Raw genomic sequence first — 13590 nt, 5'->3', positions numbered from 1 at the left:
AAGCGTGGCATCAGATGTGTGCTGCAGTGCAGAGCTGCCTGAAGCCTGCAATGCAATTCTGATTTCTGTAAGTTATGAGTCACAAAGGAGCTATTTTAAGCAGATAAAGTGAAGCTACCGGCAGGCTGATGTGACTTCAGGACTCTGTGACATGTGGCAATAAAATATGCTTCCACTGGTGATCAAGAAAAGCAATTCAAATAGCTTTGGATTTTGATGGGAGACTCTTCACACTTGGAAATAATGAATTTTCAGTTTGACAGCTCACATCCCCGTGAAAGTTCCACTGCTTGAAAAGTAGCCTTTAGAAAAGCAACCTAAAACCAGAAAACTGGATGGGGCAGCGTGGGAGGAAAAGGGAGGCTGTGGCTGGGGAAGGCAGAGCGATATTCATACAGAGGCAGGATCACCTGCTGAATATATAATTCATAGTGTGGGGGCTTCCTAGCAGGTCATACATGAGTTCTGTGCCTCACACTGCACATCGCTACTATTAAAACTCAGCCACCTCAAAACAGAACCAAATCTAAATCTTTTTTCTAAGTCAGAATTACAAAAATGAGTGGCGAAGTTGGAGCAGCTGTGTAATATTTATTTTCTCACCCAGAGAAGTGTTAGCTGTGCACAGCTGTTGCTGAGGGGCTCCGAGGAGTGTGTAAGGATGGTGATAAAGCACACTACTGGTACTCAAATTCTGGTGAGGTGGGCAAATGATGCAGGATGTTCTGAGGAGCTGGGAAGGACTTTTGGTAGCATCTTGCAGAGCTTTATCTGTACTTGAAAAATGGCCCTTTTTTATAGTTACAGGAAGCTGAAACACAGCATGCGGCCACAGCACACTTAAAGAGAAAGAAAAATGTACAAGTCATTAGTTTCCTGTTGAATGTGGAAACTTGGTAGTGCTTCTTGCTGTGGATTTGTGTTCTACTACAGTATTACGGTCCAGTAACTACCTGAGCCTTAATGAAGCTCTGGATTTTTGATCCTATCACCCCTCTCTTCTCTGCTTAAACTTTTGAGGTTTCTTTGGATTATCTACCTTCACAAATCATGTCAAAATGCTGGAAAATTATCCGTGGGAGAAAAGCTATGTTAATATATGCAGGTCTGCCTGCAGCAGGGGGTTTGGAGCTTGATGGTCCTTGAGGTCCCTTCCAACACAAGCCATTTTGTGGCCAGATGACTTTATAATCCCTCTCCCAGCCCATCTCCATCATTCACCTTGTCTCTTCCCTCATAAGATATAACTGGCGTAAAATTCTCATTTATTTTGTTTCATTTTCAGATCTTTATACTTGGAGCTGTCTAAACAGCCCTGAGGAGTACAGGCCCAGGAATGGATCACCACCTCAGTGGTTCATTTGACCACTTTTGGTCGCTCAACAGTTGTGACCACTTTAGGATTCACCTCAGTTGGGCTTTTCTAGATGAACCACTACCATTATTGAATTCAGCAACAGCCTTGCTATGTCTTTCAGGATGCACAGTGAGAGACAAAACTGTGTCTGTTCAAACTTTTTGCACCCAGACTTTCTCACCTTTGCTTAAGCAAATCCTCCACGTCTTTGCACATCCTCCTCCCATCCAGCAGTCGCTGTACAAGCACCTCGAAGCCAGTGTGTAAGGTGAACTCCTTGCACTGAGGACAGAAAGATGAAGAGATTAGATAGTTTGTGCACAAAGCTTACAGGTCTAGGAGACACTTACTGTCAGTCATCTGAAACAAGTCCTATTCCTGGAAAATCCAAGTGTACCTTTAGGTTTGCCCTGGGCAGCAGCAGCCAGAGCAGAGCTAAGGGCACTGTAAAATCTTTGTTTAAATCCAGATCATTTTATAATAATGAAGAAGTGAAGTGAGTCCCACATTTCGCTGTGCCAAAAAGCTGTCATTTGGAGGAAGTCGTGCTGAGCATTGGGTGTGGGATTTTTGTGCAGTGGCTCCTCTTCCTCTGCGTCAGTCACCTCACCGCTGTGCCTCCTTTGCTGGTACAGAGGTGTTGCTTCTTTCCCTTCACAGTGTCTGATGGGTTGCTATGGTATGGCTTTGAGAGAAAAACAATGCTGATGACATGGCAGTGTTTGAGCTGTTGCTGAGCTGGCAAGCAGTTGACTGGCTGGACATCAGTCAGTGAGTGGTGAGCAACTGCTTGTGCATCACTGGTTCTGTGTGTATTATTATCATTTTGTGTGTACTATTATCATCACTATTATCCTTTTTTCCTCTTCCTTTTGTGTCTTATTAAATAGTTATTATCTCAACACACGAGTTCTACTTCAGGCTTTTTCCATTCTCTTCCCTATCCCCCAGGGAGTGGAGGGTGGATGAGTGGCCACACAGTGCTGAGCTGCTCGCAGGGTAAACCAGCACCACCACAGGGCTCTCAGTAGGAGTGACGTGCTGTCTAGATGCAGGTGGCGGGGTGACAACCTTGGCATGTGCAGTGGGGAGAAAGGAAAGAAAGTAGGATGATGGTTCACGTGGCTCTACCAGCAAAGGGTCTGCTCTACAGAGCCAGGCAGAACAATAATGTAGATAACAGGTGATGGAGAGTGTGCAGCGGACCCACTCTTATCACTGTTGTAACAGTACTCAACTGATGATGGGATTACACATGCTCATCTGACACATATAATTACCCTTTATGAAACAGGATCTCAAAACCAAAACATCCGTTTCCCTCCTGTTTCAAAGCGCTAGTTACAGACATGGGCCCTGAGAAGCAATCTTGCTATGAAATACACGAAAGGAGGAAAGCAGAAAGGTTATTGCTAATACCCAGGCAATTTTATTTTTATTTTTTGAGAACTTCTCAAGGGCAGATGGTGTTGCTGCTGTAAAACCTTTCATTAATCACTCACTCTGCCTGGCAGAAACCACTCAGATGTGCCACAACAAGCTCGCAGCACAAAAATTTTGATTGCATATTTCCAGATGCAATAAGCTATATCCCGTGGCTGTGTGCACAGCTCCCCTGTCACAGAAATGCTGCCCGTGGGTTATTATACGGGTCTGTGTCACCCCAGCAGGCAGGCATACTGCTACAAGCAACCAACAGAAAGTGAAAAGTGCTCTATCATGTTACTTTGCTGTTTCTGCACAACATATCTCTGTACAACAAATGCTAAAATCCACTGCCTACTTCTTTTAAACTGGTGCAGATGGTATAAAGAAAGACTAGCAAATGCTGCATATCAGTGAGCCACCAACAAATTCCCTAACTGGAGAATGCAATGCCTATTCATTATTAGGCCCAAGCTGAGTCTCTCTTCCTCCCCCAGTCACCCACAGATGCAGCAGGGTGTCTGCTAGTCATTCGAAGGACCTGAGAAAACTACTAATGGACTTGATTCAGCCATTTGGACACCTCGTTCCAACCAAAAAAATGCAAGGGGAAGAAGTCATGCCGTTTTAAAAACTGCACCAGGGTCTGCTCTGCCTTGGTGACCGAGTGAATGAATTTTGCAACATGTCTAAGCAGAGAACCTCACTTCTGCATTAATAGGTCTTTTCAGAGCTGTGCTGCTGTGTCTGGCACAGCCATGCTTTCTTGTTGGAGCTCTGCACGTGGGCCTGCCTCCAGGACACAAGCTGCTGGGTTTGTTCTGGTATTAAAGGGACAATTTTGTGCTGCTCACTACTGCTTAGGACCGATTCTGTCTTCCATCATTTTGCCTTCCAGTCTCATTACTTCAAAGACCTCAGAAATGCAAAAGACAGACTTTGCCCATTATAAATACAGGAATGTTTTAGCCCTTTAAAAGAGAGATCTTTCTGTATGTGTTAACACAAAATCTGCAATAGGAGAAAAGGTTCGTGCAAGGAAAACTTGCACGTTCCCAGATCACAGGGTTCCTGCCAGGCAGGACACAGGAGCAATGTGCTCAGGGTTTGTTCTGCACATCCGCATGCATGTGCATGAAGCACAAAGCAGCCAGTACCTTACCTGACAGCTCTGCTTCCTGCTTGCTGCCTGCAAGTATGATTTGAATATGTTGAAAACGTATCTGCTTTCTCTTACCCCAGGCTCAAATGCTATCAGATACCTCCAGCACAGCATTTCATTCTACAACAATAGCTGCTCCCAGCCCATCCTTAATGTTTGATGCTGGTATCTGCAGCAAATAGATTGCATGAAATCAATCCTGACACCAGCTCTCAGAACCCTTCCTCCAGCTCTGCCGTTCCCATTTCAGCGCAGCCACCAGCCTCTTCTTCACCCTCTTCGCACTCCTTGTTCTCCTTCTGTGTCTGTTCAAAGTCCTGCTTTGTCTTTTTTCTCTGTTTGTTTAAGGATCTCCTAGCAATACAACTGACCTCACGTTTTCTTTGTCAAGACAGCAAGACTGTATCATGTTAGAACAACTCTTGAGCCTTGATGAGCTGATTGGTCCTTATTCTATTTTCCTTTTACTGTTTTGTGTTATAATTAGCGTTTGTGTCAATTGATTTTTGTAGTGGCAGTTGAAGTTGCACTGCTCAGCTGGTGCTTGGGCACCTCTCAGCTGGGACTGTGTGATGGTTGTAAGAAATGATGAATAGTCAGAGGACATTTGGGTGGGTTTTAATATAAATTAGATATTCCTTTTTAGGTAAGGATATGGTTAGATAAGGATATTCCTTATTAGATAAAGAATACATTCATTAAAGCTGTAAAAGTAAGAGTTTCACTCAGAGAGTGAACTGAAACAGGTTGCCCAAGGAGGCTGTGGATGCCCCATCCCTGCAGGCATTCAAGGCCAGGCTGGATGTGGCTCTGGGCAGCCTGGGCTGCTGGTTGGTGACCTGCACACAGCAGGGGGTTGGAACTGGATGAGCATGAGTGGTCCTTTTCAACCCAGGCCATTCTGTGATGCTATGAAAACGTCAATTGTTCTGTTACTTAGAAGAGAGCAATTCAAATTGCCACCAGTAATTTGTTAACATTGCCAAGTAAGTAATTTACTCAAGCAAAGCACGTGCAACTGTGAAAGAGGATTTATTCATTGTCACTTTAATAAAAAGGATTAGTTAATCCATGCTGTTCAACAGACCTATAATAACAAGTAAGAAGAGCATTTGACAAAGGGCTATCAGTGTCGCAGGCAGATTTATACTGCTCTGAGATTTTTCTATTAATCCTTCATGTGTACTTGGGTCTCTGCCCTGGAGCCCGGGGGTTTTGCTTCTCATCAGGAGAATCACAGCTAAAGCAGAGGTAGCATTTTGTTGCTGTGCCTATTCACAGAAGTTGCCTCCTGCCAGTAGTAGAGGTGATGCTTTTCCCTCAGAAATAGAGCAACACGGCTGAAAGCACCAACTTTATACTGCTGTTTACCCAGAATAGCTTTTCCTAGCATACTTGAGAGGAGGCAGGAAAGGCTGCAAGCTTAAGCTGCCAGCAAGTGCACTAGGATATACCTTCTTCTTATTTTTCCTGTGGCATAAAGACGCTGCTCCTTCATGTTAATGGTGTTACCAAAACAACTGCGTGCATTGGGACTGCAGTTTTCTGCAGAAGTTTTCCCATAGGCAATCATGCAAGTAACCATTAGGAGTTAATTGTGGCAGAGAGTGGCTGGCTCTGAGCTATTTCTGCAGCCATTAGGGCTCTGGGAACTTTGGTAGTGAAGGCTACAAGTGGGAGGCCTGATGGTGTCAACGCCCTGCCCAGGGCGAAGATGGCTGAGCAGCAGCATGCTTGTCCTTCCCTCCTGCTGGCTAAAGGTGAATCACTTTGTGCCAAGTCTTAAGGCTCTAATTAGCTGAGCACTGGCTTTGCAGTGCCTCTCTTCTGAGCCCGGTGCTCAGAAGGTGTCTGCAAGGCTCTCTGATGAAAGTCATGAGAGTGCTATTGCAATAATATCAAGTAGGAAAGACAAACAGTTTTACTGGTAACTAAAGCATGAGCTTGTGAATAGCTGGTAGAAGTTACTGGACTGAAGCAAAATTGTCCATGCCTTCATGCAAAACACTAGCTAAATCGTGCAACCTTATTTGTCCACCCGCTGTTATGCAGGAGGTGATGTGGATTATGTCACTGAGGTTTTGCAAAATAAGGGAGAGCAGGCAGGCTGAGGTTAGCAGTCTACCTTTCGTTTCTTGTAAAATTACCCTTTGCACTATAGAACCATGAGTTTGAGGGTTATAGAGTGCTCTCTTGGGACCTTTTGTTATCATTTCAGGAGTTGACATGGGTATCTTTTAAATGAGGCTTAGTTTGCAATTACACTACTGTCTTTGTTACCTAAGTCTGCAATGCAGTATTTTCCTGGGCCAGACAGCATAGATGCGTATCTTGAATGATGTCTTCAAAAATCAGAGAAGAAAAAAAACATTGCTTTTGTAGCATTCCAATATACCAGGTTGCTAGATTGCTATCTCACACTTCTCTGTCTAGCGAGGTAGGCTGGAGAACTTAAAATGAAGGCAGAGATTCTCATCAAATTTCAATTCTGCAGGAGCTACAGTGTAAAACAATAAATTGAAATTGATATTTCACAAGCTCTGCAGCAGCATTGCACAAGTGGTGGCATTGAGCAACTGGTTGCTTCTCTGTTGTGTTTTGCTCCCTATGACACTGTAGATTTTTGCAGAGAAGGAAATGGTTGTTCTGCAACAAGAGGAATTCGCTCCTCAGCTTCCTGTGCCCTCGCCCTCCTCACTCACGTCCTGGGTAAGGTGCTCTTGCAGTCATGCTGTACCATTATTTGCATGCCCACAAAGCCATTGCTGCACAAAAGCCTTTCCTGACTTTTTGCAGGTGAGCTGGCTGGCAGAGTAATGGTGCACACTGAGAAGGCTTCCTGTCCAGTAAGAGGACTCTGCTTGTGCTGTTACCTCCGTTTTAGCTTTCCTCCTTAACTCTTTAATAATGTTCTGAGAGTGCACAAAGTTTCCTGGGGAAGAAATCATGTAGCTGAAGTGAGAAATGGGACAGGAGATAACAAAATCCCTCCCTGGTTTGGAAGCAGAGCTGAATGTGGCTTGGTCTGATGGTTGGAGACCCTGCATGTGGCAGGACTTTGAAACTAGAGGATCTTTGAGGTCCTTTTCAACCCTGGCCATTCTATGATTCCATTCTATGTGACACAGGCTAGACATAGTGACCTTCCTTTCCTCTTCTTTTCACGTGGTGACTTTAGAGATTGGCTGACATGGGAGCCAACAGGGAGGCCTGCAGCAGGCATTGCACGTTGCTGTCACACGCAGGTTTGGAGGCACAGCCCTGCTGGCCAAGCTGCCCTCTGCAGCCAGGCAGATAAGCATTTCAACACTGAAATCAGACATTGGTTCAGTATCCTAACTAATAATTGGTACACAAGAGAAACCGGAAGTAAAATACGGCGAAATAGAACATTAAAGTAGAGAGCACTTCTGTTTTATACAAAATAGTGATCAGAGTTTATTTTTGTTTCTGTTCCGCTTTAGTTCTGCTTCCAGGTCTCTTTTATGAAGAGAGCTCCTTTCCTTCTGCAAACACCGTGTAGGAGAGGGTGCTGTGGAACAATCCTGCCTTGCTCAGGCACAGCAGCAGCTGTTCAGGAGCTCACACACTGCCCCTGGCTCCAGGCCTGCTTAGTTTGGAACTTAATTTAAAAATTCCTTCTCTTCCTTGTCTTAGAAAACCTTGATTTGTTTTCTGGTAGTCTTGGAAAAGGTATTAAGGACAATATGCTGTTGCACCAATGCTCTCAGCAACCCTGATAAGAGGAGCTGGACATTTTGCTGGGGGGTTTTCACAGCACAAAGTGGGGCAAAGCTTCAGGAAATCTACCTAGAGTGTTGCTGTACAAATTAATTTCCGACTGGGCGCCACTGCAATGTCCACATATTGTCATTTCCATTTACGAGAGATCTTTACCACTTAAGTAGTCATTTTCAACCTATCCTGCTACTCAATATGATGTCGCACATTCTCACAAAGACTTGGGGACTTTCAAGATATGACAGAAGCAAACCAACTCTGGGCTTACAGAAACTCCCTAATCAACTTTAGAGGAAGTTTTTCAGCCAGAGGGTGGTGAGGCACTGAAACAGGTTGCCCAAGGAGGCTGTGGATGCCCCATCCCTGCAGGCATTCAAGGCCAGGCTGGATGTGGCTCTGGGCAGCCTGGGCTGCTGGTTGGTGACCCTGCACACAGCAGGAGGTTGGAAGTAGGTGATCATTGTGGTCCTTTGCAACCCAGGCCATTCTATGATTCTGTGAAACAGAAACTAACCTGCCTGAACAGAACCCCTTGCTGCTTGGCTTCCACCTAATGCTGAAGACTTACAGCAAATACCTGCTGGTTTCCATCTCAAGCAAAAATGTAGTTGCACCAAAAGAGCCAGGGAATTTTTCAATTCCTCAGCCTTGTACAGGGACATTTCCTCACCCCGTTGAAGAGGTACTGAACTCCATTTATAGTAAAGGAGCAATTCTTTAGGGAACTGAGATGCTGTTGGAATCTGGATGCACATTTTCAGTATCTTTTTTTTCTCTTTTCTTGTCCTTGATGCCCTCAGCACAGAGCCATGACCTGAGCTGTCACCTCATCCCAGCCTCAAACCCCCACATTCCTACTGAACAACATGGGGAACTTTGTAAGTTACGGAAGTGTGGTTGCTGAGAAATGTTTTGTTACAAAACGTAGATTAAACAGGAGATTAAACAAGTGCTTAATTTGCCATCTGCCATCCAGAATCTACCTTGCTGGAGCATGGCATGAAAGCAAAATGTAGAGCTCTTTTTGAGCTCAGAGGAGCTGACGAATATCAAAAAATGATCTCTTTATGAAGCAGCCTAATTTTCCTTCCATACAAATATGCAATAATCAGAAGTGGATTGAAATTCAGTCTTCCATTGTGCCCGCAGAGGAAGACAGGATCACTGTCCCTGGTCAGGGAGTGTAAATTTTGGAGACTGATGCCACTGCTCAATACATAGCAGGCAGTGCATGTCTCGAGGGAGGGATGGGATGGGTAATGAACCGCCCAGTCCTGGCAGAGAGGAGGATTTGGACATGCTGTTCACCTCCTCAGCCTACTTCAGCAAACCTGAGGGCTGCTGCTTTGATCTCTGCTTGAAGCGCTGCTCCAATTTGCAGCCTCTGTTTCAAGACATGTGTGACAAATACTTTTAGATCTATGCTGTGTTCATCAGACGTATCTACGTATATGAGAGTGAAAAGAGTTTGAATCACCTTTTCTGTATCTAAAACACACAGCAATGCCACAATTAAAGTCAGCATAAATAAGAATCCCCCATTGCCCTGTGTCCAAACCAAACCACTTTTGCAGAGCGGGAGAGATCAAATCAAAGTGGACATACCTTTGTAAAAATACAAACAAAATTATCATTGTGACTTCATCCATCGGCCATTTTGAACCACCCAACCCTCAGTTGCAGCACGATCATCAGAAAAAAATAATAAAGTGTAACCACTAAAGACCTAATTGTTTTTAATTAGAAATTACTGAACTTACTTGATCTAAAATGAGCTTTCCACCAACCCGTTCATCTACCTGCTCTAGAAAGTCTTCCAAGGCCTTCGTGCTGCACTTAGCTCTTGCCCAGCTACCCTTTGCCCTTGCAGAAAGATGCTCAAGCCTGGTATACCATGTTCAGGCCATAACTGACAGAGCACACAACCAAAAGCTGCAGAAGTAATACTGCAGTCCTTCATTTCCAGCTCATCACCAAGGAAATGAACCGCCCTGAATGTGCTGTCATTGGTTCCTCGCATGGCCCGTAGGCAGTGTACCAGGAATATGGGAGGTGGAAGAAGCTGTTAATGTGTTTGCCTCACTATCAGTACCAGTTCATTTGAGTTTCATTTTAATTGTTGTGCTCTGCTTAGAAGTGTTTCCTGGAACATCAGTATTTCCACAGCCGCGAGTAAGCAAGTATTCTTGTGATTTCTTGTGGTTTCAGTGACTGTTCTGAGACTGCAACCCCCCTCCCCAGGGTGCTTCTTGTTGCCTTAGTGAGTAAAGCATTTTGGCCACAGTGGAAACTATGGAAGAATACAGGGAGAAATAACACACAGAAGGGGAATAGGGCAGCATCTTCCATGGAGATGAAGTTGACTTCACAACAAACACAGGCATTCAGCTGGCCAGTCAGTCTGACTTCTCCAAGCTGGTTCTCATTTTGTTCCCTATTTCTGCTCACATCCACCAACATGGGCATGTGCTGGCTGTAAGCAGGGCTGCTGTCAGCACAGGGATGTGACCATAAGTCTGCCTCTAGTCACACTTTCTGTAGTGCAGAGTTGCAGGACATACTGACAGTGGAGCTTGCCAGCTCTACAGTGTGCGGTGAGATTATTTTGGTTTGCCTCGTGTCTGTAAAGACAGCTACAACCAGTACAATCCACTCCCATCCAAATGGAAGCTGGGGGGGGCCACCTGTGGAGCTGAGATGCCAGCACAGAAGGTTTGGTGTCTGTCCAAACCCATTTCAGAAAGCAGCTCCACAAGGTGTAACAGCCTCTGCAGGAAAGGTGGCACCTGGTCTAAAAAAGGCATCCTAGGGCAAAACAGTGATTAGGATTTCTTGGGTATATTGTCGAGTAAGTCCAGAAAATAGTCCTGCTGTGACACATAATGTATCTTTTATAGTCATTTCATAGGGTAAGTGCTCACAAGACGTAAAATTATTTATGAAAGTGATTACTTCTGTTTGGGCATATAGTGTTACGTGAGAAATCTGTGGCAGCAGCTGAGAGCCTCACGTATGAGGTAGATTTTTGCTTTAAACCCAGCGTAGACAATAATCTAAAGCCAAACAAGAAAGATTTTCAAAGATCTTTGTCTATGTCAGGCTTGTCTTAAGCACCTACATGGCTCCCAGTGCTGCAGCGTCTGATCACAGTGTTTTGTAGATAGAGAATTCTGCAGCCAGAATGATGCTGCTGAGTGCCCGTTCCTCTTGGCCAGGAATGGCCACGTCTCACCAGGCTGCTGCAGAGCAGCGTGGCAGAGAAAATATAAATTGAAGGAAAAGGCCACAATGGGAATTCTGGTGGAACATCAAACGAGTACAAGGACGTAGAAGGAGATCAAGAAAGAAAAGGGAAAGACTTTCCCTTCGGGTAAATGGGTTTTTGTAACAAAAATTGAATATTGCTCAGATCCCTCCTATTGATATAATCCTGTTAATGTGAAATTCAGGTGGAAGCAGAGGCCATTAGCAGGGAATTTACCTGCCCACCTAATGTGATTACATAGGTAACATCGCTTGCATCCGTACAATGGGACGGTGAGAATATTAATGCCTTGAGCAATTGCCTACTATCAAAACTGATTTGTCTTTTCTTCTTATTAATGTTTTCCAAAAAGTATTGTCTGAGGATAGGAAACTATTACAAAGAAGTGCATCTCAGAGGGGGTTTTAAGCAACTTTCTTTTAAACCATTAACCCAGCGTGTGTGGAAGATACCAAAACAAAAAGAGTAATAAAAGCAGAGTGGTTTTAGCCCAGGCTGTGGTTACACAGACAATAAAAAAAAATAGCAGAAATAGGAAACTTTTAGGATTAAAAATGAGGATTAAAAGCGAGGATAAAAATGAGATGAGCAATGAGGAAGAGTTTGCATGTTCCTGAAACACAGCACAGCCTAGGAAGATGGAGGGACTTTGCAGCAGAATGAATGGTGTTCTTTCTGTTCTGGTTGAGGAAGATGTGTTGTTGCAGGGAATTGTGGAAGTATTTCACAGTGCTGTAGCTACTGAAGGAACTGCCTGGCCAAAAGCTTGCTGATGGTAAGAGCAGAGATGTTGAATTCCAGGGGGAGAGTGCAGCCATGCCTTTAGACAGGTCTTGGAGATGAAGGCAGGTACGGCTGCGACATAACGGTACTTCTTGGGTTTTAACCATGAGGGCTGTCTCAGTTGATGGCAAAAGTGAACAAAGCAGATAGTTGCTCACTGAGGCAAACTGAGAAAATATATTTCCGTTCCTTTAACGGGCGCAGCAGAACGTTATGAATGCAAAAATAATTGCTGATCTTGTGATTTTGGGGGCAAGCTGTGTTCTTTTGCTACGTTGTGCAATATCCTGTAAGTTTTCTTTTTAAAAGACTTATTATTGCACAGCTAAAACTACCATAGCATATCCGGATATAGTTCAGTCCAATTAAACAAGCTTGGCAGTATTATGTTCAAGCCAAACAATATTAAAAACAAAGACGCTTTCCTTTAAAGCAGATGGTAGCTTCAAAGCCAAGCCAGGATGGTATTCATGACTAAGGCCAGGAGTGAAGCTTGGGGAAGAGGAGCCACAAAGAACTGGCCTGGCCAGATTGCTGAGTGGCTTTAATCACCCTGCTGAGCCCATGGGACATGCCTGGTTTATCCCAGCTAAAGACCAAGATCCTAGAAAGTAAATACACAAAATGTATTGGTTCTAAAAGTCAGATTGCACTTTGTGGAAGGACGTCGAGAAATGCAAAAGCTGAATTTCCTGCAGTTGCACTGGGCTGTGGTTGTGCCATACTTTGTGCATCTGAGCATGCAGTTAGTAACTGCATAAAGAAGAGTAAGGGAGAGCCTTGTGTGGGTGTGCCCTGGCACAGTTTGGGTTAACATCAAAAGGAACATTTGTATTTCCTCATTACAGTTTTTTTTAACTGGTTAAATCCGATGGAGTTGGGGCTGGGGGTGCCTGAAGGAAAGCAGTGCCCCACAGCCATCTGCCCGGCTCCTTCAGACCAGGAGAAGGTTTACCCTGCAGGAAGAGGGGATGGAAAGAAAGCACAGAAAGCAAACAGGCGGTGAAGGGCCAGTTCTACTTAGCTTGATAAGGGAATGGCAGGAGGATTTCATCTGCCTTCATGTCAAGTCAGCACCAGGTGCTGGAAAAATATTTGCCTAGACAGGAGGAACTATTGAACTTGCTCTTTACCCAACCTGGCAATGTTTTGGCTTTATGTCTTTGGGGTCCTTTTTTCTGGTTTTCTCCTTAACTCCAGAAGCAGCTGTGTTCTCAAGCACCACTTCTGGTCCTTTGCCCCGTGCCGCTGGATGTTCCGTGCGTGCCCTATGGCACATAGCAGCAGCCCTGGGCTCCCCAGGAGGGTGAGCAGCAGCACTTTGCACCTGGCTGGCTTAGTTGATGCTGTGCAAGGGATTCACTGAATCAGAACACTGAATCAACAAAACAGTGTTCTGAAACAGAACACTGGCCTACTACCCCACACTTGAACAGTGTGCTTTTGCTTAGAGACAAATTTCCTTTTCTTTTTTTTAACAAACAATTTAAAACACAGAATTAGGATAAAGTCGGCTTGAAACTGTATTCAGAGCCAAGCTGTATTAACAAAATGTTTTAAATACATACGTATTTAGTAGAGGAAACATGGCAGAAACGTTCACTTACCCAAAATGCATCTTTAAACTGCATCTGTGTCATTATGATCGGCCTGGGGAGGGCAAAGGTCCTTCAGCAGGTTGGCTCTCAGATGGCAGCAGCAGCACCGGCTTTTGCAGTTGTTCCTGTGCCCCAGCCAAGGCAGAAAGGGGAGCACATCCACACAGCTGTCTCTTCTAAAGTCACGCTGGTGAAAAATAGCATCAGGCAGTTTCAGGCAGCTCGGTGTAATGACCTGTAGCTGTGAAGGGACAGAGAG

General features: G+C 44.6%; 1 protein-coding gene across 1 annotated transcript in view; it reads right to left on the bottom strand.

The window, feature by feature from the left end:
- Window positions 1–13373, bottom strand: part of PSTPIP1 (proline-serine-threonine phosphatase interacting protein 1) — a gene marked incomplete at both ends in the record, with an annotated part of 43943 nt that extends 30570 nt beyond the window's left edge. Inside the window, 2 exons of the mRNA XM_079540697.1 lie at window positions 1539–1639; window positions 13341–13373. Coding sequence (XP_079396823.1) covers window positions 1539–1639; window positions 13341–13373 — 134 coding nt within the window. The remainder of the gene's footprint in view (window positions 1–1538; window positions 1640–13340) is intronic.
- Window positions 13374–13590: the final 217 nt, after the last annotated feature.

The sequence above is a fragment of the Tetrao urogallus genome (genome assembly GCF_951394365.1).
Source record: "Tetrao urogallus genome assembly, chromosome: 11".
NCBI lineage: Eukaryota > Metazoa > Chordata > Aves > Galliformes > Phasianidae > Tetrao > Tetrao urogallus.
The sequence above is the reverse complement of the archived record's forward strand: the minus strand, read 5'-3'. Positions and strand labels throughout refer to the sequence as shown.